At 45.1% G+C, this 25855-nt stretch overlaps 1 protein-coding gene and 1 non-coding gene across 4 annotated transcripts in view; both read left to right on the top strand.

Moving 5' to 3' along the window:
- The first annotated feature begins 3187 nt into the window (after positions 1-3187).
- The window catches only part of TIPIN (TIMELESS interacting protein), a 34593-nt gene continuing 11925 nt past the window's right edge, over positions 3188-25855 (top strand). The window contains exons 1-6 of one of the 3 annotated variants that reach the window (XM_088452760.1): positions 3188-3305; positions 5616-5757; positions 12613-12712; positions 15537-15612; positions 16580-16702; positions 23060-23123. In XM_088452760.1, coding sequence (XP_088308886.1) covers positions 5628-5757; positions 12613-12712; positions 15537-15612; positions 16580-16702; positions 23060-23123 — 493 coding nt within the window. In that variant the 5' untranslated portion in view covers positions 3188-3305; positions 5616-5627. Of the gene's footprint in view, positions 3306-3337; positions 3513-5615; positions 5758-12612; positions 12713-15536; positions 15613-16579; positions 16703-23059; positions 23124-25855 lie in introns of those variants that run through there. The other 2 variants (XM_088452759.1, XM_088452758.1) reach the window with 2 other exon arrangements.
- On the top strand, positions 25630-25759 carry LOC148481966 (small Cajal body-specific RNA 14). The gene has a single exon (XR_015871833.1).

The raw sequence follows: 25855 nt of genomic DNA, 5'->3' as shown, positions 1-25855 counted from the left end.
ACCACTTCAACCTTCAGTGTTAAGTGGACGCGTAGATGTTCTAAAGTGGGTTATCTGGAATCTGGGATTGAGGGTTCTCCCTGTGGCCCAGGAGTAGACCCTCTGTTCTTCATAGTCAGTATTTACTTTGCCCAATTTCTTTTTTTTTTATATGTGATAAGGTCCCTCTTGTAATCCTCAATCTGAGTATTGAGTTTTTCTAACCAATTGTTGGAACTATCCTTGGAGAAACTGCTCTTGTGTGCCATTTTAAAGGCTTTCATTTGTCATGGATACTGTTAAGTTCCCTCCCCGACTCCTCTATTACCAACAAAATGAGGTTGAGGGAACATTTATTAAGAACAGCAACCCACTTTCTGCAGAAATCAACACTGTTTCTGCCAATGGTGGGGACATTCCTAATCCTGAAACCTCTGGGAATCTTTCTTTATTTGTTATAATCTGATAGGGTCACCCCGTGTAAATTGCAATAAATAAACAGTTGTAGATAATGTATCACCCTGTTACAAATGATACCATAAAATGATAAAAAATAGTCCAGAGAAACAATTGTGAACTATAAAAGAGAAAGTCGCCTGGATCTGAGCAGCTGTAGAAAAAATGTGCATTAAAGTCAATGGATAGTCAACACACATGAGCAATGAAAATATAAAACAAAAAAAGACAAAAGATGTTCTGATGGGTCAAGAGAAGCATAATCCAAAGTACGGGGTGCCTTGCAATCCACAGGGATGGATAACCATGCCAGATAGGAGAAAATACAATGCAGTAACACCGGCACTCCACAATAAAAATCCTACTTGCCTGTGTGCCCTCTAATGGTTAAAGAACCAAATATGCAAATAGGAAAAAATAGCAGCACTCACAGGACTTGAAGAAAAAAGACTCACGACTCCAGTGGGTCTGTATTCAGCGTTTCAGTCAAAGCGACTTTTATCAAGAACAACAGAGCCGGGTTGCCATGGCAGATCAGTGTGGCAACGACGCCCTCGGCAGCCACTTCATGACATGTGCGCCGCTCCCGCACTTGTACCGTCATTCACTCTGCGGGTGGCGCTGGGAAGGTTGCACACTGACAATATGGGATGTCACTGGGTATATAGATATGTACTGTATCACTTTGTTGTTGTTCTTGATAAAAGTCGCTTTGACTGAAATGTTGAACGCAGACCCCCTGAAGTCGTGAGTCTTTTTTCTTCAAGTTCTGTGAGTGCCGCTGTTTTTTTATATATATATATATATATATATATATATACATATATAATATATATACATATATATGTATAGCTCATTCTTTCTTGCATGGAGTGCCGCCGTATGCTGGTGTATCTGTGTGTGTAGATTATATGTCTCTCTCTCTCTCTCTCTCTCTCTCTCTCTCTCTCTATAGTTTAACGGAATCTCCATCCCAGTGCTTGTCTCCACCCCCTTACGAATTCTGTGTTTGCCCTGTTTTAAGCAATTTAGATGTTCTCTTTTACACCAGTGGGGGTTTGCCTTTATGTCATTTTGCTTCACAGTCATGTTGATGAGTGTAGAGCAGTGGTGCATTAAGGAATTAGTAGCCAGTACACCGTACAAGCGCAAAGTTAGTCACTGTGATCCATCAGCTATACGGACCCCGATGTACGGGCTTGCCCTTCAGTGATCGAGGGCAGCCCAGCCGCTTCCAGGGTTCCCAGCATGCCTCAGAGTGCTCATACCCTCCAACGTGACCCCTTCCACCAGGTACATAGTTATCTGCTCCTGAACTTTACTCTTAATTTATGATTGCCGTCACCTGTTATAAAAGTCCCTCCTTATCAATTAATCAGTTCAACACAGGTGACTGATATAAATTATGTAGGAAGTGCAGGAGCAAAGCATATTGTACCTGGTGGAAGGGGTCATGTTGGAGGGTCTGTGCCACATGACCACGCCCCCTAGTGATGTGTGACCATGCCCATTTTATTTGCACACGCACAAAGTACCGTTAATAAATTTATTTGACTTACACCACTGGTGTAGAGGACTCGTGATGCATGCATTACAATCACAGTGGTATCTGCGTATTGTCTCCTACTTGGGGCGGTATTCAATTAGTTTCGCGTCTGCGACAAAGTTCCGCCTGCCATTATTTTTCACCTACATCGCGTCTTTTGCCCGCGGAAACTTATCGTGCGTGTCCCTGCTATTCGCCATATTCAATTCCAAAAGATGCGCAAACGGCGACACTCGAAGTCAAAGCAGGCGGAAAGTGGTGTCAGAATCGGGGAAATCAGTCCCCAAAAAGATGCAGAAACATTGGGGTCAATGTAGTAGTGCCCGATTAGTCCTAATTTAACTGTTTGGGGTACTTAAGTTGGTACAATTGTAGCAAAAAAAAAGTGGTGAAGAATAGCATTAAGCAGTATTTTTTGGTGAAAATAAGTAGTCCTGGCAAATTTGAGGTACTTGAAAATGGGTGCAAGCATATTTTAAAGTCGCTAAAGGGAAGTTTTAAAAAACGCACCTGTAGCAAGCACCTGCTATCAAAAAAACCTCGCCCATACTTGCAGACCCCAAAAAAGTCTATTTTGCTACTTTTGTTGCTTGTACCCCCACTTTGTACTTTTTCACCCTCAAAATGAAAGAACTTTTTTGGGGCGTTCACCATTTTTAGGGTGGATTTTTTGACGCAGTTATCCTTTGGGGGGCTGTTCCAAAGGTTCTGAGTGGTTTCCCCACCTTTGCACCCCAAAATAAAAAAAAAATGCACTTCTTTTCTCCTGCTATTCAGAGGCAAATCTTTTTCGATTATTACATTGCATTGACTTTCCGCAGACGCGAAAAGCATTTGGAATTGAATACGGAGATAAGTTTCCAATACTTTTTCGCAGATCTCGGCTTTTCGCTTCTAATTGAATATGGGCCTTGATTGGTATGTGAGTCTTTGGGGGAAATGTATCAAACCTTCTAAAGAGTGGAGAAGCTGCCCATAGCAACCAATCAGCTTCTAGCTAGCATATATCAAGTAAATGTTATAAAATAATACGAAGAAGCTGATTGGTTGATATGGGCAACTTCTCTACTCTTTCAAGGTTTGAAACATCTCCTTTATTTTTGCTTGACTTGAACATACCACCATGTAATGTCATTGGTGAACAAGAAAAACAAGAGTGCTAGAAGAACCCTGCGGTCTATAGAAGCGGTTACCTAGCAACAGTCAGAGTTGGAGGCTCCGCCTACGGCTCGTGACGTCACGAACCCGGAAGGCGCGCTTTGTCTGGACGTGGACGGACCGTGGAGGACCGGTCCGGGCAGCTGCAGTAGCACGTGTGGGGCAGGTATATACACATACACGGGTCACTGACACCGCCTGGCTGTACATATAGCGTTATATGGGGGTGGGACTGGTTGGATGAGGCGGCTTTAGCTGAAATAAGATGCCTGATGCTCACCAGGTCCTGTTGCAGTAATAGCTTCTACTGTGTTGCTGAAGTGGTATGCTGGGACTTAAAGTTCAACAGAGAGTGGATACCCACAGATTTCATGTTAGTATTTTTTGTACACTTAGCACTGACCGTGGTTTTCTCCAGTAAGTATGAATAAGATAAGCTTTAAAATCCATGCGCCTACAGGCTAACATCTCTCCATCATGGATTCACACTGCACCTAGTTTGTTCTGCATCAGTCTGTTATTAATTTTCCAATCATATGGTTTAGACTTGTCATGGCAATACATATTTTGTTTTAACAATATACTATATATATCTTCCTGTATAAATTGTAACACTACACTCTTGACTTCCCTCCCATGATGCATATTGCAGCTGAACATGCATGTGGTAAATAGTAATAAAAACACTATATTTTGTATGGTCTCTGCCTGTGATGTCTATCTTTACTAAACTCCTTGTCACAACAGTTGAAATTAGTGATGTCTTTAATGCCTTTCCCACTGGAAAATTATAATTTAAACTATAACTTTCATCCGCTCCCTTATCAATCAGAATAGTGGGAAACCCATATCAGATTTTCTCACACCTGCCTGTTTGAACCAATCACAAGTGTAGGAAAAGCACGGTGAAAATCTGTAAGCATTGTCTGTGACACAGCTCACAAAAAGTCCAGGAATAATGATGTTTGTCCATGCAAGATGACGTTTTGCCTCTTTTTGAGTCCCGTTTTTTTGGAGGGAAAAATCCGAACTCGCCGTGCAAACTCCAACCTATCCGAGCCTGCACATCCCTAATTAGAACACTTTAGGTAACTGAAATCCCAAAATACATTGGTGAGACAGCCTTGAATTTGCATAACCTATAGGCTCAATAACCCACGTATCGCGGCTTGCCTGTCGTGAGTGAAACACCAGGCCCCGTGATACTCTGCTAGCGGTGGGACACTTAAAGTGGCTGAACCCATCTAAACTATTGGATGCGCTGCCACAAATGCAGTTTGGGCACTTAAAATCCTGACACTTTTCTGCTCGCCACCTCAGGGAGCGAGCAGAAATAATGGGCGCCCATGGAACAACAATTCAGTAGCTCCGTTGGACACCCATTATATAAACCTGAAGCTGTCTTACCAGATATGAAACAACTATTTTCAGAGTTTGGGCGATGTGCTGCACATCAAACCTGATGACATCTCTAGCGACCTAAGGTAAGTTAATCAAGGACGGAACAGTGATCGTTCCGTCGTTTCATCAACTCATTGGAGTGTGGACGGGCAATCCCCTCCGTTCAAGGGCATTTGTTCTGATGTCAGCGAATGCCCGTCGTTTTAGTGTGTACCTTGCTTTAGTGGAACTCTACAGAGCCCTTTTCCCTTAGCTCAGACTACCAGCTATTGGCTATGTCATCAAACATTCAGGGAGAATTGTTACCTTCCCTTATTACAAAGGTGATTATAAGCATGGTGCTGGCTGTATTTTGTATATCCTGTATGTATTACCCACACAATCTCATTGATCTGCATATGTGCCCAGGAAGTAACACACAGGCTGGATGAATCGGTGTTACACTAGGTGAAAGAACAGTCTTGTAACAAGACAATTTGAGATGTGTTTATTCCTTTCTCTTTGGCTGCCATACCGTGACTGGCGGAACACGTGGCTGACAAAATCCTAGTGATGCAGGCTAGTATATTGCTAGTGGGACATGGGTTTCCACCCGCTCTGGCTGACCCACTTTCTCTTCCATGTGAATCTTCCTGCTGGGTCCACAATCTTTCCTAAGCGTGTTACATTGAAAGGTCACATTGTCTGGCTGAGCATAGGAGCTTTGTCAGGTAGTGACATGTGTTCTGACTGCACAATGTTACAAGACTGTACTTCTGACAAGTGAAAGTCTACCTTACCTAGCAGGTACCAGGTTACATTTCCACGTACAGAGCCAGGGCAGTGCATTGCTCAGTCCGTCATAGCTTTCCATTCTAGTGATGCAATTGTAAAGCGCTATGGAATATGCAGCTGCTATATGAATAAAATATAGTTATATCCCGGATTTCAGGCATCCCATCTATGTGTCCATCTACTGGTGGTGTTAGGTGAGAACAATGCCACTGTAGTAGTGACGTATTCATATAAGATTAAAAAAAAAATGATTATTTCCTGTAAATGGTTTGTTTTGACCCTTTTTGTTTCTTTATTTCAGTCTCTTGCAATAATGATGGATTCTTTGGAAAACAGTCTTTTTGGCCTCCCTGACTATGAGCACACAGAAGATGAAGATTTCCCGCCTTTACCAGCACCACGTTCTCCGGGTGCATTGGACGATGATAATGGCGATCTAGAAGGTAACCTGACAGAAATGGAATCAGTCTATATTGGTACTTTGCTGTACATTATGTAAATAAATAGTTGTGTGTGGGATCTGTTGCAAATGTGTCTCATACACCTTTACTCAAATCACGCCAAATAGCCCTATTTGTCATGCCACAGACCTTGCAATTTAGCTGTACGAAGCAGGTCCCGTCAGACTTTTTTTTTTTTAACCTATGCTCCGGACTTTGCATCATTAATGTGACAAAAGTACAATGCAAGAGTACACTGAGTACAGAGGCTGGCATTTCATGTACTTGTAAAAAGGCCAAAGACTGAGTTCCGGTACAAGCGATTTTCGGCACGTGTTATTATGCTTAATCTTCGGCTTTATACCGATTTCTTTGTGACAAAAGTGCGCCTGGTGCACTGTGAGCGTATTTGTATGTGGCTAAGATAAAAATAGCTCACATTTTAGGAAAAATGGCAATTCGCTACCTGTGATGGAGCATCTAAGTTGCATCTGGATTTGGAATCTTTAGAAAGAGTTCTCTGAATCTACATTACTTAAAATATACTAAATAATATATAAAATCACATATTGTTTCCATATAACTTAATGACACTGTTATTGGAAGGGAACATACCTTGGAAGTTTTCTGTGCATGCTCTGGGATCTAGCTTATGTAACCGCAGGCAATGCAGAGCTGGGTGCAAACTGAACGCATCTCTACTTGGGGCCTGAACCAATATTAATGAGGATGCAGTCTATTTATTCACTAGAAACTAGTACCATCACTGAGGCTTGAGGCACAACGTGGCTACCTTCACTGTGTGCATGTGACAGTACATGCTAACTCCAGCATTTCCCCTTTTATTACATTTTTTTTTCTGTGTGTATATATAGTTATATAATGATGTAATGTGATTGTGTCTGAATAGAAACTTAACTACTGTGAAACTGTTGATGTCCTTTCTCAGTCTTTGTTTTACAGCTGGGCTATTCAACATACAGCCTCCAGCTGCTGTGGAACTACAGATCCCAGCATGCCTTGCCACATTTTTCTCCTTCATCCACTAGGGGACACTGGAGTTGAAGACAGTGGGGTATAGACGGTGGTAGAGCAGAGCCTGGCACTTTAAATAATTCTGAAGTGTGACTGGCTCCTCCCCCTCTTTGCCCCATCAGCCCCAGTTTTTAGAATGTGCCCGAGAGAGCCGGTCACATAGGGCTGAGCTCCAGCCCACACTTAGTATTTTTTCTTTTATTTTCAACTTTATTTTAATTTCCAGCTTTCACAAAGCATCGAGGACAGGCTGACAGAGTACTGCGTCTGTCAGCCTGCTACATGGAGGCATCAGGTGACCCGTCACCACTAAAAAAGAGTGCGTGTCGGAGTCCCAGGCACCCTGGCAGTAGCTCAGGGAGGATACGCCACAGCTTAATATAGAGGCTGTGTCCGTGCTTCCGAATGCCTAGCCGCAGCCCTGATGCCAGCAGTGGTAAGTATAGCTCTGTTCCCCTTATGGGGAACGGAGTTTAATCTGCGGCCCCTCCGCCCCCTCCCACATGTGGTATATACTGTAGTATATCCCCTCCTGGAATCCTGTTATAACGCCGCTAGCGTTATTACAAGGGGCGGAGCTACCGCGCATAGAGCGCGGATACTGTACAGGGAGACTGTTCAGACAGTCTGTAACGTTGCTGCCTAGCAGCATGCCTGATCCCTGCACGATGAGCGCTGTCTGACTTAATAGAGCCTGACAGCGCTCTGTTTTCTGCTCTCACGAGAGCCGAATCCTCCCTCTGCTCTATCCCCACGGGGAGGGAGCCTGCTGCGCCCCGCTACTCCCATAAGGGAGTCTACATTTATATAGCCAATTGGCCGTATGGCAGGGCTTAGGGAGCTGCTCAGCGCGGCTATTCCCTGCCGCGCTGGTGCTTGTAGAAGCGCTGGCTTCTGCACACAGCCGCCGGAGAGCGAGGCTGTTATTCACAGCGCTCTCGGCTGCGGGTTGTGGCGCCGGTGCTTGTATGAAGATTGCACCGGCGCTGTCTATTACATTCCCGCTCCCCCACTCGCATTATGCCTACATAGCCATTGTTTGCGCCCCGCCCGCTTATTTATAGTAGGGGCAGAGTCTAGTCCATGCTGGCGTGCACAGATGCCGCCATTACCTCCAGCCAGTATTATTAGCATATACACCTGCCTTAAAAGGAGCCGGGGCTTATTGCCAGCATCTCCTGCATCCTCACTCTGGAGTTGTGTGGGGGGTGCAATCCTTAACAGGGTTGTGGGTTTTATTCCCAAATACGGCCCTAGCTGTTTGGAGTTTGTGTGTTCTCCCTGTGCTGACATATGCGCCTCTACCGCTTTTTTCTTTACTTAAACCTACAGCACTTATTAGGTTTAACGGCACAACTGTGGAGTTTGTACTTTAACCTGCAGTCCTTATATAGATTCTGGCTCTGCCTCATCTCTGTTATATTGCACGTCGGTAGTTCCCCTACGGAACTGGGCAGTGTACTGATTTAATATTATATATAAAAAAAAAAGTATAGAGTGAGTGTCCGAGTCCAGACACCCTGAAGCACAGGGAGGAACATGCCACAGCCTAATATAGAGGTTGTGTCCATGCCACTTTGCCCACCACATATCTATCAGCGCCTATGGCCACACACCCGATCTCGTCTGATCTTGGACGCTAAGCAGCGCCAGGCCTGGTTAGTACTTGGATGGGAGACCGCCTGGGTATACCAGGTGCGACAGGCTTAGTACATTGAACATCTGGGGCAAATATGCTTGATGTGTAACAGAATAATGCAGTGTGTTTCTTGCATCTATAGCTGCCAGAGATCATTCTGCCTAAATGTGTATAGTATGCATAGTCGGGGCCACTGTTCTGGCTGCTGCCAGAAATTACGGTTATTGCATATCTTTAACCCAGGGTTAGCACAAGGGTGCATCCCATCCCCAGGCTTATGCCTCACACTGGCTCGCCGTAAGAATGAGCCGTACTCTTCTCATGCACATATGTGGCTGCACATATGTTAAATCTCAACAGCCTTCGGTGCTTACCTTAGAAGGTATGCAGCTGTGCATCGATATGGATTTATATCTTATTTATTCCCTTCGGCAGCACACACAAGAAGTAACGTATGGCCGTTGTAGTGGTTGGCATTGCTGTCTCACATCACTGAGGTCATCTTTTGATTTCTATCATCTGGAGCCAGAATGGCACACCTGATAAGGCGAGTACACCGGTAACGGAAGAGTCCCAGGATCGCAATCAGTCTGGGATAGTACGTTGCTAACATTTCCTGCCCCAACGCCGTAGCAGAATGACGGCCACGCGCGGCACATGAGCAGTCTCCCTGTGGGGAGGTAAGCCACATGTATGTATATACTTGTATTTTATACTAAACCCTGCGTTAAGACCTGGGGCGCAGTTCCTTCCATGGCTCTAACTATTGCCCATGTTATATTTTTCAAATTATATCGTCACCTGCTAATCTTGTATGTAGGTACGCGTAGGCATGTAGGGATTTATGTTTGTGTGTATGTATATATATATATATATATGTGTGTATATGTATTGCTCCTTATCCTTACCATTAAAGCAGGGGTAGGATATGTTCTTCTGAGTTTTATGTCTGATTCCTAGCATATTTAAAGAGGATGCTGCGATGGGAGGCTGGACTCTCCTGATCTGGTAGTTTGTTCTATAACTCCGCTTTACACCATCTCTCCCTAGGGATTGGGTGGTGTGTGTATATGTATATAATTATGGATATGTGTAGGTATGCCTATACTTCCACATTCATTAAGATACATATTATTCCACGTCTGGAAAGCTGCCAGGGTTTACCAGACGCTGTCGGTTATATCCATACATATTATATGGTGGCTCTATAGATTAGAGACATGTTCTGCAGCTTACATAGGATAGTCATAGACTTCTACGGCATTGCTTTCAGTATGGACTCTATACATGTCCTGGGGCCTTCCTGTATGTCCACACATGTATATAAGGATATGTACTTACACCCGCCTCGGGTTATAGTCCTGTTTCCGTTAGTCTATATCTACGGCGTCCACTTTGGGGGACCTATTAATTACAACTACACTCTAGGGCGCACTTAGTAACAAACTTGTAAGACACTAGGAATGCAATAGATATAGCATGCTGATCTCCTGGTGCGGGATGTGTGTGTGTGTGTGTGTGTATATATATATATATATATATATATATATATATTATATATAATGTAGCGTGCTGATCTCCTGGTGCAGGAGTTTGACAAGTGACTTGCTATGTCGGTACTAACTCTTCCTTTCAAAGAGTTTGCCCTTTCATGCAGCTATGTTTATGTGTGTGTATATATATATATATACTGATATCTTCCCATTCCTTGTATGAATTTTCCTAATAATTGGAGAAATCTGTTTTTGGCCCTGACTGGCGTTATCACTACAGATATATCTCTTCTTTACTTGGGATAATTAACGCATTTTATGTCTATGTACAGGTACCTTTCTCAGTATCGATTCTGGTACCTTATGTTATTGTCTTGTCGCATATCTCAATAAAATGGGTATCTGAAGGTCCCTTGGGTACATTTCCTATCTGTACATAGAGAATCCAGGATCTATTCCATCCTCATAGCTTATTTAGTTAATTTACATGAGGCCTAGGGCCACCTGCCGATATAGGCAGGGTCTGGCCTGGGTTGTATCAGATTGTGGGCGTAATACACAATTCACCATTATAAGTGTTAATGTAAGTATGGGGTATGTGTAATCTCTATTACATATCTATACATATCCCTAATGGAACAGGCTCAGGTATAGCGTCCTGTTGAACGACCTTCTTGTCTCCATTAACAATTTGCTAGTTTCTACAGTATTTTCTTCTGCAGCATCTCCAAACTGAAGTCCGTGCTGTAGAGCATTGATCTTTGCCCACTGAGGCTACTCTCTGTACCTGACGTAGTGGTTTGCTGTGAGATGAATAAGGTCAGTGACATCCTACATAGCGTCCAGAGGGCTTCTGGTCGCTCACAGGTAAGCGAGCTTACCCCACTAATGCCTCGGAAGATGCTTTCTTTTTCATCCATCCTGACATAGCTGTTGTTCTCTCTTACGCACCCTAGCTGCTGTCCTAGCAGCCTTCAGTTCTTTTAAATCAGTTGGCTGTACACTTTAGAGCTTTCCTGGTGTGTGGGTGCATAGTTGCAACATTGAGATTTGTGACCCTATTCTAATGGAATCTGTTGGGGTTATGGACTGAAGCACATCTATAGGCTAATGCACATCTTTACTATAAAGTGTGACAGTCTCTATGTTCCATACAGGGGGCCTGCTTTGTTTCCTGTTCAGTATCTGTTGATAAATTCATCTCACTGACAGGTACCGCAATGGTACCTTCATAGTTGTCCTAGTGCTTTAGCCTTCCGGATGGGATACTTCCCTATATTGGTAGCTCTCCCTGGGTGGAGGTGACATCCGTGCTCTTTTTCTGCTAAGGGTATCCTGGGTGTTTTCATACTATGTTCAGGCCAGTAGTTGGTACTGATTACACTCTACCATCATGTAGGAAGTTGTCTGCTGTTTGACAGGAGGGGTGGTACTGCCGTCTGACCCACTGGAAGGAATTGTAGTCTCAATCCTCTCGTATCCGCCTCTGCCTCATGCCCAGTGGGATCTCCACTCGTTGACAACTTCTATGGTCTAAACCTTCCACTGGTTACCAACCCTTTAGTTGTTGGACCTCGAGAATGGTTCAGGGCGACTGTTAGGTCGTGACTCTTGCCTCCTTGTTTGCTTTGTTAGGAGTCTGTGGACAGGTTCAGCTCTGTCTCTGTATATTGGTATCATACTTTTCTCTCTATGATGTCCCGCAGTGCTGGGATTCTGCTGTCTGAGACTGTTGCAGCTTCCTGTAGTTGTCGCTGGTACGGTTTTCTCGAGTTTTGTTCTCCTGTTCCTGCCATTCTATAGATTCTAGTTGGGGTTTTCTGCTCCCAACGGTCTTGCTTGCTCTGTTTTTGGATGAGCTTACGGTGTTCTGATGCTTCTCATCTGCGGGTACTCTCTCTAGCCGTATTCCATTGAATTTACGCTGTAAGTAGTGGAATGTCTGTGACTGTTCAGCAAGGAGCTCTGATTGTCTCCTGGCTCTACGACATGCTTCCAGTCTTGGGCTGTCCCTGTTTCGGTTGGCCGAAAGGTCGGCAAGTTCTCCGCGCTTCCCACCCGGGAGGTTGGCTTTGGGACGTCCCCACTGTCTTGAACTCCAGTGTCCCCTAGTGGATGAAGGAGAAAACAGGATTTTGGTACTTACCGATAAATCCCTTTCTCCGATTCCACAGGGGACACTGGACGCCCGTCCAGCGCTGCGTTCTTGCCATTTTGTTGGGTCCTTATCTAGTTGTGTGACTGCATGTGTTCCCTGCAGTGGGTTCCTCTGTTCTCCTTCAGTCGTTATTGTTCCGTTCTGTGGTCTTCTCCTTCTCCTCCTCATTTTCCTGTTGTCTACCGTCTCCTCTCGGGCTCAGTTCTTAAACTGGGGCTGATGGGGCATAGAGGGGGAGGAGCCAGTCACACTTCAGAATTATTTAAAGTGCCAGGCTCTGCTCTACCACCGTCTATACCCCACTGTCTTGAACTCCAGTGTCCCCTGTGGAATCGGAGAAAGGGATTTATCGGTAAGTACCAAAATCCTGTTTTTGCCCTACGGACATGATAAAACTTTGGCTGGGCATGATGGGATCTGTAGTTTCACAGCAGCTTTAGGGCCACAGGTTGAATACCCCTGTTTTACAGTCTCTAATTTGGTGTAGCTTTTCTCTAGCAAATAGTTAATTATACCCTGTATATTCTTCTAAGATGACTGGACGAAAAACATGGGACAGAAAAATACAGAAGAAGAACCTAAGCCAACTAGAAGGGTGGTCAAGAGGCCACAGCCTAAACTGGATGCTCTGCGGTGTGTATCTTGTGCTCCAAACCCAGAGACTGCATGTACCTGGGCTTAGTTTACAGTGTATTTATAAACCTTACCAATTATGGTCAATAATTAGCGGCGAAAACGGACGTTTTTTCCCGGCATTGGCGAAAATGGTTGTTTTTTTCGCAAAAAAAAAAACTGCAAAATTTTTGTCAAGAAACAGACGAAAACAAAACGGGAGAAAAGTTTTCTCCATACCAGACCAAGAGAAAAAAAATGCAAAATCCCTATTTTTTAGCTATAAATGTGGGGATTTCTTTCAGAATCCTTCGGACACCCCTATCTAATCATAAATTACCCCCCAAAAAATTTGTAAGTTGCGTACTTTGGCGAAAAATGAAATTACTGTTCCACGTAAATTGGGGGTACGATAAAATGGGTGCAAGTATATTTTCGTGTCATAAAACGCAATTTAAAAAACCGCTGGCTGCGACCGCATGCGATGTTAAAAACCCTTGATGCATCCATCCCGTCCCCCTGAATTTTTATTTTTTTTCCCAATGTTTGCGCGGTCGTTTTTCGACAAAGTACGCAACTTACATAATTTTTTTTTCCGGTAATTATCATTACGGGGGTGTCCAAAGGGTTCTGAAAGAAATCCCCACATTTTTAGCCAAAAATAGGGATTTTGCATTTTTTTTTTTTTTTTCTCCTTGGTTAACAAAATCCCCTGATGTCTATCTACCCTAATGTGTTAATTGGCTGATGTTAAGATGGCTGCCATCCCTGTGTGTGACAGGCCCATGTTAGGGGCTCAATCTGCACAAGGTTAGGCCTTTTCCTAAAACACGTTTGTCATATGAAAAACAAAAAAAAACTTTTTATTGCATTTATTTTCCATTTGTGATCAGTGAACATGTTTGTTCTGTTTTACTGTCTGGCAGTTTTATGCTTATAACATGGACCTCTTCATGTATTTTGGCTATGACTGTGCATGGGCTGAACTCCTCTCAGGCAATGTATTGGAAATGGTAACATCAAAATTGTTCAAATATAAAATAAATGAAACAATTCAAATACAATAATAAGAAAATATATAATACTATACCAGCATAGTCTACTCTAAATATGAATAATTTATTCACTTGTTAATAAACTGAGGGGTCTGTGTACAAAGCATTAGAGAGAGAGAGAGAGAGAAAGTACCAACCAACCAGCTCCTGTCACTTTGCAGGCTGTGGGGTAGATGTATGAAGCAGCGTCATGGAGGTTTGGTGGCATCTGCACGTTATATGCGCTGATACCACTTCTCCCCCATGTAGTAATGTGGTGAAGTGTGTGCAATAACTGGGATACTATGTGCCCCCGTCATTATCTGCGCTACTATCTTCAAGGCAGGGCGCCGATGTGCAGCCAAAAATATGACCGCTCTGACAGCTGCAGCTATCGATTTCGATAGCAGCAGCTGTCGTTGCCTCACCACAGCAGGGACAGTGGTGCAGCGGCGGCTGGGCTCCGGGTTGTGCACTGGAGATCTCGCGCCTGCTCAGTGGAGCCGGCTGGGAGGTGAGACAGTACTAGGCTGATGCGCTGTGGGCTCTGTCAGGGATCACCGGTGGGGAGGTTTTCACTTCAGCAAACAAGATGTTCATACATCTCTTCGGTACTGCTTCCTGCTCCGCCACGGTAAAGAGGTGAAGCGGGAAGACTTATAGTGGCACGATCCATGCCGCTATAATACATCTCCACCAGTGTTTGAAAAATAACAGGAGCTGATAGATTGGTTCTTTGTCGACTTTCTCTCTCCAAGACTTAGTACATAGACCCCATAGTGCTAAAAAAAAAACTCTGTAAATGTGTACACAGATGAATAAAGGTTCGTATAATATGTGACTTGGATCTAAGGGGGTCATTCAGACCCACTCGCGAGCGGCAGTACGCTCGCAAGTGGGTCGATGTTCCCCACTGCGCATGCGCACGAAGGAGGGAGCTCCGTCGTGCGCATGCGCGAGACCCGGTGAGCGACGGGCTTTCCATCGCTTGGGGTCTCGCACCAAAGGGGGCGTGCTGTCGATGTTGATTGACAGCACGCCCCCTTTGGTGAGCGTGCCAGGGGAACGCCTACCGTCTGAAGCCGGCCCCACTGACATCACTAGTGATGTCAGTGAGAGTGATTTTGGCTCTGATAGAGCCAAAATCACTCCTGGCCTTGCGGCTGGGAAACCCGACCGCAGGGTTTCCCTCGCAAGTCCGATGGTCGCGATGGTCAAGACCATCGCGAACATCTTTTTGCACGCTCGTATATGCTGTGGGTGGTGACCCACAGCTATACGAGCATCCAGGAGGACGCTCCATTTTAATGGAGGAGGGCCCTGATTCAGAGCGAGCGCTCTGGTCAGAGCGTCCGGCTCTGAATCAGGGCCTAAGTTATTTTTGTTTGACTCAATAAAGGGCAGAATATTCCTGTAACAAGTGCATGTGGTGCTGTCATGAAGTTGTACACTTGGCGACTGTACTGTGCTCTCTGTTGTAGATGGTGTATTAACCTTTTATCCATGAATAATGCGAAGGGATTAAAGAAAACTAGTGAACCTGTGTTTTTAATAAAAATAAGAACAGTCATATCCAAGACATTTCGTTTATTAAAATATTTTGGTTTATATAAAAATCTGTCCACTAGGGGTCACTGCTTCATTTTTATCTTCTGCTCCTACTATGCAGGTAATTAGGCTGTCTGGTCAAGTGCACCTTTGTGTTTTCCTGAGCACTGATTGTATTTGTAACATATATTTGAAGTAGAAGCTATATTAGTAATGCTAGCCTACACCCAGTAATTTCACTCTCAGCTCTGTGTCCCATGTAGGCTCACTTCACAGCGTGGTCTACCTGCTTTACGGCATCTGTTTGATGATGCAAAATTCAAAGGCAAAGGACATGAGGTGAGCTATGGTTACTGTCACTTGCCTGATCCATATATGTCTTTATTAAAAGGAAAAGGGGAACTTTAAAAAAAAAAAATAAATTGACTATGCCCTACGAGCAAAACCGTTGTGTTTGCTGTGCAGTGCTGAAGATCCTCGCTCCATGTGACCATAGCTATTAGTAACAGACCAAGTGGTCTTAATTCACCTGTACCGTAAGCTGTCAATTGGTAGCTTGCTAGTTACATAATGCTTTTCCACTTTTGCTCATTAAAGGGCAACACAATTAATAAAATCACTTTACTGTTGAATTACTAGAACAACTCTTGAAATCACTTGCTGAAAACTAAGAAAGACACTGTTTCTACTATTGTATCCAATAATTTTGCTTACTTCAAGTGGGCATATCCACTTGCCGACAATGAAGGACTGAACAATATCGTTCAGTAGTTCATTATACTGTGCAGTGCCCACACTGAATGATATGTCATTCAGTGCAGGTACCCTCCCTCAACCCCGAACATGCTCAACCTGACGATCTCGTCAGGTTGACAGTCATGTGCAGCCGATGAGTGATGCCGACAACGACCAGTGGGGAGCGCACATCGCTGGCCTTTGCCGACACGATTAATGAACGATAACTGTCATTATCGTTCAATCGTCCATTTATATCGGCAAGTGGATAACGCGCCTTAACCATCACTCCATTTCTCGCTTTGTTTCCATGATTAGATTTTGCTAAGTAATGTCAGTAAATCGCAACCTGCCTGGCAAATGGCAGCAGTGTATTTCTCAGTTTTCAACAGACCATTTTAGGCAAAAATCCTTTTACTAGTATTTGGAGTAATTCCAGTAAGTTACAGTGTCCAAAATAATTATTTGAATAAAGCAAAAACATTTTGCATGACCCTCGTTAATTTAGAGAGGGCTTCCTTACTAGCATTTTAGAAGGTATCACCCTGAATTGAATGCCTTTGTCTGGTAGGCTGAAGACTTGAAGGTTCTCATCAGACAGATGGAGAATTGGGCAAACAGGCTTTTCCCTAAGCTGCAGTTTGAGGACTTTCTCAGTCGGCTAGAAACATTGGGAAATAAGAAGGAGGTGCAGGTAAGTGTCTATAACAAAGGAGTATGTACTGTGAGCTGAAAATACCATTATGTATGACTTTAGAATGTTAAACTTAATGCTTTTTCCAACAAACACTATTGTTTAGCAGTAAATAGTGTACAACCACTTCACACAGTAGGAGCTGGGACAAAATCATTTCCAATTTTAAAGAATTGCGTTGGAAATATGCCCATAAAGCTTTAATAAATGCATGGTTTTTGGGGCCAGTGATTAAGGCACAACACAGCGTATGTTTCTGGCACAGAAGTACGTTCTTACTAATTCACTATCCCAGTCAGCATTCCCGTATATACAATATTGTGTCTTCTATAAATGAGCGGTTCTCTGTCTGCACACACTTCAAGTAAGATTTTAAGTATTTTCCTCTTTGTGTATTCAGATTAGCTTTGTGCTAGAGTAAAATTAACCTGTGACATGGTGTTGAGAACACAGATGTAAGCATTGTACCTCCTGTAACTTTTTTTTTTCTACTTCAGGGTCCATAGGGGGTCCACAGGGTTGACCTTGGGGTATAGGTTGGGAACCAAATCCGGGCACCACGCAGTTAAAGCTTTTAGCTCCCAGGATGCACTTGGGTCCACTCTCCCTATAACCCCACCCCCAGCCAGAGGCACCTCAGTTTAAGTTGTGCCCGGCCGGAGTCGGGTCACCGTTTAGTGCAGTGGGGAGCTGATTAGCAGCCCCTAAGCTTTATTTTTTTCTAAAGGACAGAGTTTTTTATTTTTCCTTTGGATTCTTCAGAGCGGCAGCGTCAGACTGTCCATAGGACGTCTAAGCTGCCGCTCCGTCACCCCGCTGGCGCTGAGACGCCAGTACAGATCTGGGGATCTCAGCGGGACCCCAGAGTCTGTACTAGCCGGACTCTGCGGGCGCCCAGGACTGCTGCCGGATTCACGGGGAGCAGGTAAGGCGCGGGTCACCGCTTGCGGTGATCCGCGCATTTGAAATGCAGTCCTGTGCCTCCGGTCTCTGGGGACAGACCGGAGGCGCCGGCAGTGGCGGCGGGCCCCCCATACCCCGTGTGTCCACTAGACCACCAGGGACTTAGTGTTCGGTGCAGGGAGCCGGCGTCCCGGGGGTTAATAGCCGGCCAGGGGAGACAGCCTTCCCTGTTATAGCGGCTCCTCCCCTCAGCTCAGCGCGCCTTTCAGTATCCATAGTCTGGCGTCGCTGAGCTGCTTCCTCCGCGGGCCACGCTTCTTCTGAGGTCTCCAGCGGCCATTTTTTCTGTGGTGCAGCAGAAATCTCTGGAGATGGCAGTGAGTCCAGTCCCCCTGCGTACCTCACCATTAGGTCAGTGTACACAGCGCTGTAGCCTTCCCAGACACTGAATCTGGGTAAGTTGCATGCAGTGTAATAGTGCAGTATATTATATGACATGTTTATGTATATATGTGTATATCTGCATTGTATGTGACTTATGCTAGTGCTGACTGTACTTTATTCTCTCACCTGTCAGTGTATATCTATCCCTTTCCTTATCTGCCCTAATACAGCTGTACTTGGGGTGGTTCTGAGACCTCACATTTATATACTTGTTAATATTTGTGAGGTTTGTCACATACTGTTGCGTGCTGCACGTTGCCATATTTTGAGTGGAACTGTGTGTTGCATACGCTGAAAATGGGTCCCTGCAGCTAATTTTTAGTTTCAGTCAGGACCAGTATAGCGCTGCTTGATCACAAGGCTTGGTCAGATATGTCTGACCAGGAGATAGAGCGTTATACTGCACCCATTTTTACTATCCTGCAAGCCATGTGCTGCAGGTGTTAGTGCGGAGGATTTAACTCTTAAAGGGTTCTGTATGTGGCGTCATCGGGTGCCGGTCCCTTTCACGACCCCCTTGGGCTGTTTGTTTTCTCGGGATCCTCTTAATTGCGGATCGCCGGGCGGGCCCCATTGTTGTACCTCACTTGGGGTTACTTCACCATACTGCCCTTTTCATCTCAGGGTATCTCGCAGTTTCTTGCACTCTTCCCCTGTGACACAGACTACCGCTCCCTACAGGGGTTTTTTCGAGTATATGAATTCCCCCTGGTGCCACAATAGTCTGTCATGCCCCTTGCAGGGATTACCACAACAGCCACCCTGGGTGGAAGTCGTTTTTCTATGAAACGCAAATTGGCGTGGTTGACGCCCTGTGGTTACTTCCCACTTGGCTCTACCGTGAACTGGATACTGTTTTGGGCTCTTTCCCTCTTACACGGGGGGGAAGCCTATCTCAAGTATTATTATCCCTGCTTTCGGGCTGGTAGCAGGTCCATTCTGGTTAGAGTGAATGTTGACCTGCACCTGTATCATACACCCTCAGTATTACGTGCATTCTGGGTCCCTGTTGCTGACTAGCGGGTGGATCGCAGGGCGGGACTCTGGCTGTTGCCAGATATGAGGTATTACAACAGTGTTTGGTCTCCTGTCCCAAATTCCCTGAGGGTCATCATGAGCCCCTCCTGGGGTGGATGGGCGTGTTACTCGTCGGATTACAGACGTTACTACGCATCCCATTCCTGCGTGGTCGGATTCTTCTGATCCGTAGGTGGTAACTCTGCCTGAAATCAGTATACTCGCTTTCAGGGGTTGTTAACCAACCATGCTATAGCCATGGTAGGATGGGTAATACTATTGCATACTGAGCTGATGTATTTGTAATGTTTTTCCCCTCCAACACGTCTGGGGTTCAAGTGTATTTGGTCGCTCACGTAATATATGCAGTTGTCATAGGTGGACATGCCTATATTGGATACCAGCTCCAAACTTTCAGAGTTCCGGCTGCGACGGTATCCTCCGTAATACCCTATGGCTGCGCTCTGGGAATGCAGAGGTGCAGATACCATCTATAGGGTATATCTGACCTTGACAGTGGCAGTACAAATTTCCCGCCGTCAGCTATGCTCACTACGGGGCCTCAGACTACTAAGTCTTTTTGTCCTCTGGGTCAGCCTAAAGGTCTGTTTTTTCATAGACTGTCGGCCTTTACAAGGGCTGACATATCCAGTTCCGAGCAGGCCTGGACTGCCAGCCGATCCTGCTTCTGAACCAACGGATATATCGTCAGCCTGACGAGACAGGCCTACCACTGGGAGATGGCGATTTCTCAGTTTGCCCGGTACTAGTGTCTAGTTGCCGCGGCTACGTGGGTAGGAGGGTACGCCCTCTCTTTGCTCAGGCGGCCTATTTCCATGTGATGGTACGCAGGCCCTTATTCGGAACAGGGCCTTACAAATCCAGAAAGCTATACAGTTGTTGCGGTAAGCGGAGCTAATTGGGCCATCCCCACTTTCTCAGCGAGGGACTGGTTGTTCTGCTTTCTTTCTGGTGCGGTGGCTGAATGGTCCTCTTTGGCCTATTCTCTGTCTCAATTCCCCGAACCAGTTCCTAAAGCTACCTGGGTTCAGGAAGCAATCCCTATGCTCCATCATACTATGTTTGGAACCCGGGGACTTTATGGTATCACTGGATATACAGGACGCGTGCCTACGGGTACTTACAGAGACCTTACCTCAGCATGGACTGAGGTTTGCTGTATCACAGCACTTACGATTTTTCGGGCTCTGCCTGTTGGGACTGATCTCAGCCCCACAGGGGTTTACCAGCATTTGGGATTTTCTGACAGTTCTTCTGTTCAGTATATCCCAATGCTCCTGTACCTGGATGGCCTCCTGCTCTTAGCAGGATCACCGGGGTACTTTACAGCCGGGTCTGGTTGACTGTGGGTTCTTCAGGGTGCAGACGTTTAATCAAGGGGAAAAAAGTCCTCCCTGCATCCCTCTCTGGGTATTCTTCACCTAGGAGCCCTGCTGGATTCTCAAAATCTGAGAATTCTTCTGGCTTAAGACGGCATCTCCACTCTTCCATTAGGAGTACATGGATGTCTGCGCAGTCGCCATATGTCTTTACACTCTGGGATGCATGGTCCACTATTCAGTGTCTGCCTTTGGAAGGGTGGAATGGGCTCAGTTCCATTCCAGGCCTTTCCATAATTGGCTTATCTACAGATGGAACGAGTTTTTTCTGTCGGATCACTGTTCAAACGATGATGCTCTCCCCGGAGGCAAGTCGGTCCCTTTTCGAGTGACTATGGCCATCTCGTCCAGGGTATTCTTTGCTAAGGACAGTGTCTGGTTCGCATCCATTTCAGTGCAATTGGATGTCTGTCGATTCCACCCTGTCAATTAACTTGTTGGAACTTTAGCCTGTCTTGGGCTTCACTCTGGCATAGCCCTTGTTTCCAGGTGAACCTGAAAAAGTTCAGTCCGACAGGGTCAGAACAGTGGCTTCCTTTTTAGCAATACTGTTCGTTGGGTGGCAATGTCAGGTATGTCATACATTCGGGAATTGTCTGAGGGTCTCCTCCCGACCATCTCGACAGTGTTCATTTCGGGTGCTCTCCATTGGGAAGCGGGAGTCCTCAGCCGTTACGACGTGCATCCCGGGGACTAGTCTCTTCCCCAAGAGAGGTTTCATCTCCTGGTGAGCAGGGGGGGGGGGCCCTCCTGAGGTGACACTCATGGCCTTCTGACTCTATCACACTATGGTGTTACAGTCCAACTCTGGGGATTCTGAAGCAACCTTCAGTGACTCTTTGTCGGTGAAGGGGTTCTTCCAATTTGCGTACCTGTGTTCTCCAGTCTCCATTCTTCCTCGAGGGAAGTGTTTCAATAGAGACAGAGATGCTTTCCTGCTGGTGGCTCCTGATTGCCCCAGATGTCAGGGGTACTTGGTTTTTCGGAGTCTCTCCATCGATACTCCATTCCTGATGCTTCGCTACCCAGACCTGTTGTCTCAGGGTCCTGGGGTTTGCCTTGGACCTGGGTCGTTTGTCTTTGACTACGTCCCTATAGTGGTCTTACGGCTTCCATGGCGTTGTCATCGTTGGAATGATTGGAGCACATGGATCAGCTTTTGCTGGGACCTACCACAATCTGTGGCAGCCATAATTCTTATGGTATTATACCTATCAATACGATCCTCTGGTGTCCAGGATTTCCAGATTTTCTGGCATTCCTTCCGGCTGGCTTGGGTTTCTCCCTCGGCCTGGCCTTCCTGACAGTGCAGATCTCTACACTGTCAGTATGATTAGGTTATGGAATTGCTCCGCTCTGATATCCAGTTCATCCTTTGGAGTGTTCTCTGGATTATGCCTCCATTTGTCCTCCCTAGGGTCTCCTTGGGAGTTAGTAGTGGTTCTTCGTTAACTCCGGGGAAAGTTAATGGAACCGCTGGTTGTAATAGCCATTACATGGTCTATTGCTTTGGCTTTCTCTCTTTCTATCAGGGAGTTTATATCAACCAGGTGAGTGTCGGAATTGGGAGCGTTCTCATGTGGCTCCCTCTTCTGGAGGGCATCTTGTTAGGGTGTGAGTTGCTCTCACCCTGTGTTTCTTCTTAGTGATTTTCAGGTTCCATATTATTCTGGAACTTATGGTGCGGCCATTCAGTCCCCAGTCCTCTCGGCTGGTGTGGCCTCATTGACTGTGGTCCGGCCTCTGTGGATTTATGTGATCCATTCAAGTTCCTGACGGAAATCGGACTCCTTATTGGTGGTCTGAGATTTCTGGTTTTAACAGGAAAGGATGGCCGGCCTATGGCCATATGTTGGCTGGACGGCCTCGTATGTCTTCTTCAGGGGCCTACCCATGGGTAGGCCTTTCTGTTGTTGCTGCTTGTTTTTTTTTCTCGGGCCATGTAACCCTCGTGGGTGGCTCGCGGTGGCACCTTGGCTGGTTTGCCTTGCTAGGTGGCCACCTGGTCTTCTGTCTACACCTTTTTAAGGTTCTAGGCATTGTTTTCCTTTGCCTCTCAGGATGCTTCCTTTTTGGCGGCGGATTCTCCTCTCAGCACAGGAGCGTCCCCTCCCTTGGTTGAACTGCTTTGGGACATCCCCAAGGTCAACCCTGTGGACCCCCTATGGACCCTGAAGTAGAAAACAAGAGATATGGTAAGAACTTACCTTTGTTATCTCTGTTTCTACGAAGTCCATAGGGTCCACAGGGCGCCCGCCCTGACGCACCTGGCTTCAAATGGGCTGTGTGACTGGTCACCGGTTTTCCGTCTCCCATTTCTGTGAGTATGGTTATCGAGTGTTCCAGTTTTCTCTCTTTTTTTCTCCTCCTCCGGCCTTTGGCTACTTACAAACTGAGGTGCCTCTGGCTGGGGGTGGGGTTATAGGGAGAGTGGACCCAAGTGCATCCTGGGAGCTAAAAGCTTTAACTGCGTGGTGCCCGGATTTGGTTCCCAACCTATACCCCAAGGTCAACCCTGTGGACCCTATGGACTTCGTAGAAACAGAGATAACAAAGGTAAGTTCTTACCATATCTCTTGTTTTTCCCCTTCAGACTTGCTTAAAAAGAATACGCATGGATCTGCCCATTGTACATGAAGATTTTAACAGCGAAGAAGGTATTTTCTGCTGTTAAAGCGAATGAAAGGCACAAGCTGATTAATCTATATCCACTAGGACTGGGGCACTACCAATTCCTAATAACTACACTCACACAGCACCAGGGAAAAAAATCTTACTGAATGAATTTTAAATTAACACCGAGCACAGCAAGAAAAAAAATCTATATCGCATGTAAAACGCGTTTCAAATTTATTGGATGCTGACGTCGTACGATGCATAAAACCCAGCCAATTTAAATCAATAGTAAAGGTCAAGTCCCCCGGTAGTCAAATGGAAACTGTGGTGTACTATAAATCACAATACAATATGAATGGATATAAAGAGGTCTGAATATATACAATTTAAAAGTAGAACACTTCATATTAACCCCTAAATCCACCAGATCCTGAGCTTCAAAGTTATTGCTTATTGTTTGGCATGATTCAAAACCTAAAGATATGGAAACTATAACGCACTTCCTAATGCATGTGATAACATAGTGGCAATCAAGGGGAGAGAGATGCAGGTAAAACTGAGGTGTAAAATTTCCTACCAGTTTATGGGGTTTATTTACTAAGCAGTGTTAGGAGACAGGGTGAAAAGTGATACGGTACCAGCCAATCAGCTCCCGTCATCTCACAGGCTGTGTTTGAAAAATGACAGTTGGGAGCTGATTGGCTGGCACCTTATCACTGTTCACTCTCTCCTAACACTGCTTCGTAAATAGACCCCTATAAGTCCTGTGATATGGAAGCTGTCGCTGGTTTTAGGTTAATGCTGTTTTAAATTTCTTGGTCAAAACTGTAGAGAATTGTTGGCTTGCAAAAGCCGCTGCTTTGTAATTCTTAAAAAGGTTTTTGGGGTTCTAAATCTAGGTAGCAGGATATTCTGTGTCACAGATACCCCAAAAGAAACTACGTACCATTCCCGGAGGATCTGACTGATGGGAATGTAGACATATAGCTATTTTGGATATTCGTGTATTCCCCATTACCTGGCTTTGTATACAGAGACTGAATTTGGCTACAGACAAAGTTGGTAGGTGCAGAAGCAATATGTCAGGTTGTCTTCCCAGCCAATATTTACTGGAACCTTGGTGTGGTACATGTGTCCACATACACCTATCCCGAAATCATGCCAAATGGCTCACTTAGCGCACCAAATTAGTACTCTTAAGTACCTAGTACGGTAGACGTTTAATGGAGTTAAAAGTACACACTCTAGGGTAACAGGGCAAAAGTAAAGGTGCCCACACACATACCGATGTCCTCACGATACGATTTTATGGCCAATTTTCTCATGAACTTTCACGGGAGCTCCTTGGCAGTCGTGGTCATGATTTGGAGTTAAAAATGTCCAATCTGACTTGTGCATTGTGTCCCAGGTTGGCTAATCTGCCCTACAGCACGGCAGATCAGAAGATGCGATATATACGACGAGCGGGGACGCGCATCGGCATCGTGCTCGTGAGTATAAACTCACGATTTGTACTTTTTTTTTTTTTACCCGATTCGTCGTCACGATTCGTCGAAATCTGCCAAATCATGTAAAATGTCGCTATGTGTGTGGGTACCTTAAGTGTGACCTGCACCATGCATCGGCATGCTTTATCTGCGACTTTATAGTGATTCCTTAACCCCAAAAAATCTACCTAGTATACTATATGCAAACGAAGATGCAAAATTTAGGAAAGTGCACAGAACAGGAATCGCACCATGCGTGTCTCGTCATATGGCGCAAAAAGAATAGGTGTATAAGTACGCATCTGTAAACCTCTCGTCTGTACCTACTGACTCTTGAGCAATGTTTTTATTCATTTTTTTATCTATATTTTTCTCCGCCTGTTTGCTGTCATGGTATAATATGCAGTAGTGCAGAGGTTCCCAAAATCCACCATTACAGTCCACGTTTTAAGGATATCCATGCTTGACCACAGGTGACTTATTTAGTACCTCAGTCAATTTGATTTAACCATCTGGGCTCATGCTTGGATATCCTTAAAACCTGGACTGTAATAGCTGAGTTTGGAAATCTCTGCATTAGGGAGAGTAGTTATACTTTACATATACAGTATATGTATATGAAAGCATTGATACATTCTGCTATGGCATTGTGCGATACCTTTTAGTACCTAGGGATTAGTGATATATCCTTTTCATAACTATTGGGATTTAATGTCTACCATCCTTTTTCCATTTGGCTGCTGTAAGTTAACCCCTTTTTTTTAATATGATTTAAAGTAGTTGGGTTTTATACACTGACCCCTGAATTTTGATCTGTGCCTAAACAATATATACTATGTATGTGTTTATTATTTGTAGTGTATTATTTCTCGGAGCTGCATGGTGCCGGCTTTAAAACGCCAGGGTATTTTTCCAGGTGTTGTGTAAGAAAGTAGTTTCTTTGTTCACATGAAGCTGTTTAAAACAATACCATGATTGCCTGTCCTACTCGTGGCTCAGTTGGTTTGTTCTTGGTGGGCAATGCTGAAGGTCCTGAGTTCAATCCCTCATTAAGCCTTCTGTGGCAGATATTTCTTTGTTGCATTGATTAAGCAGTTTAATGTGACTTCAGACTGCCACACAAATAAATTGGTTCCTGCCGACAGGACCTGAAGAGATATCTGGCTTCCTGTGCGATGGCTCCATACATTTGATTTTAGCAGTGTTGTGATGGCCTCTTAAATTGCTGCTTGCTATTAGCAGCTGGGCTGCTTATTGCCCACCCCTGTATTAGCAGGTACCCTTCC

This window comes from Taudactylus pleione, unplaced genomic scaffold (genome assembly GCF_031769625.1).
Source record: "Taudactylus pleione unplaced genomic scaffold, aTauple2 ptg000556l, whole genome shotgun sequence".
Lineage (NCBI taxonomy): Eukaryota > Metazoa > Chordata > Amphibia > Anura > Myobatrachidae > Taudactylus > Taudactylus pleione.
Note: the sequence above shows the minus strand (reverse complement) of the source record. Positions and strands in the feature narration are given on the sequence as shown.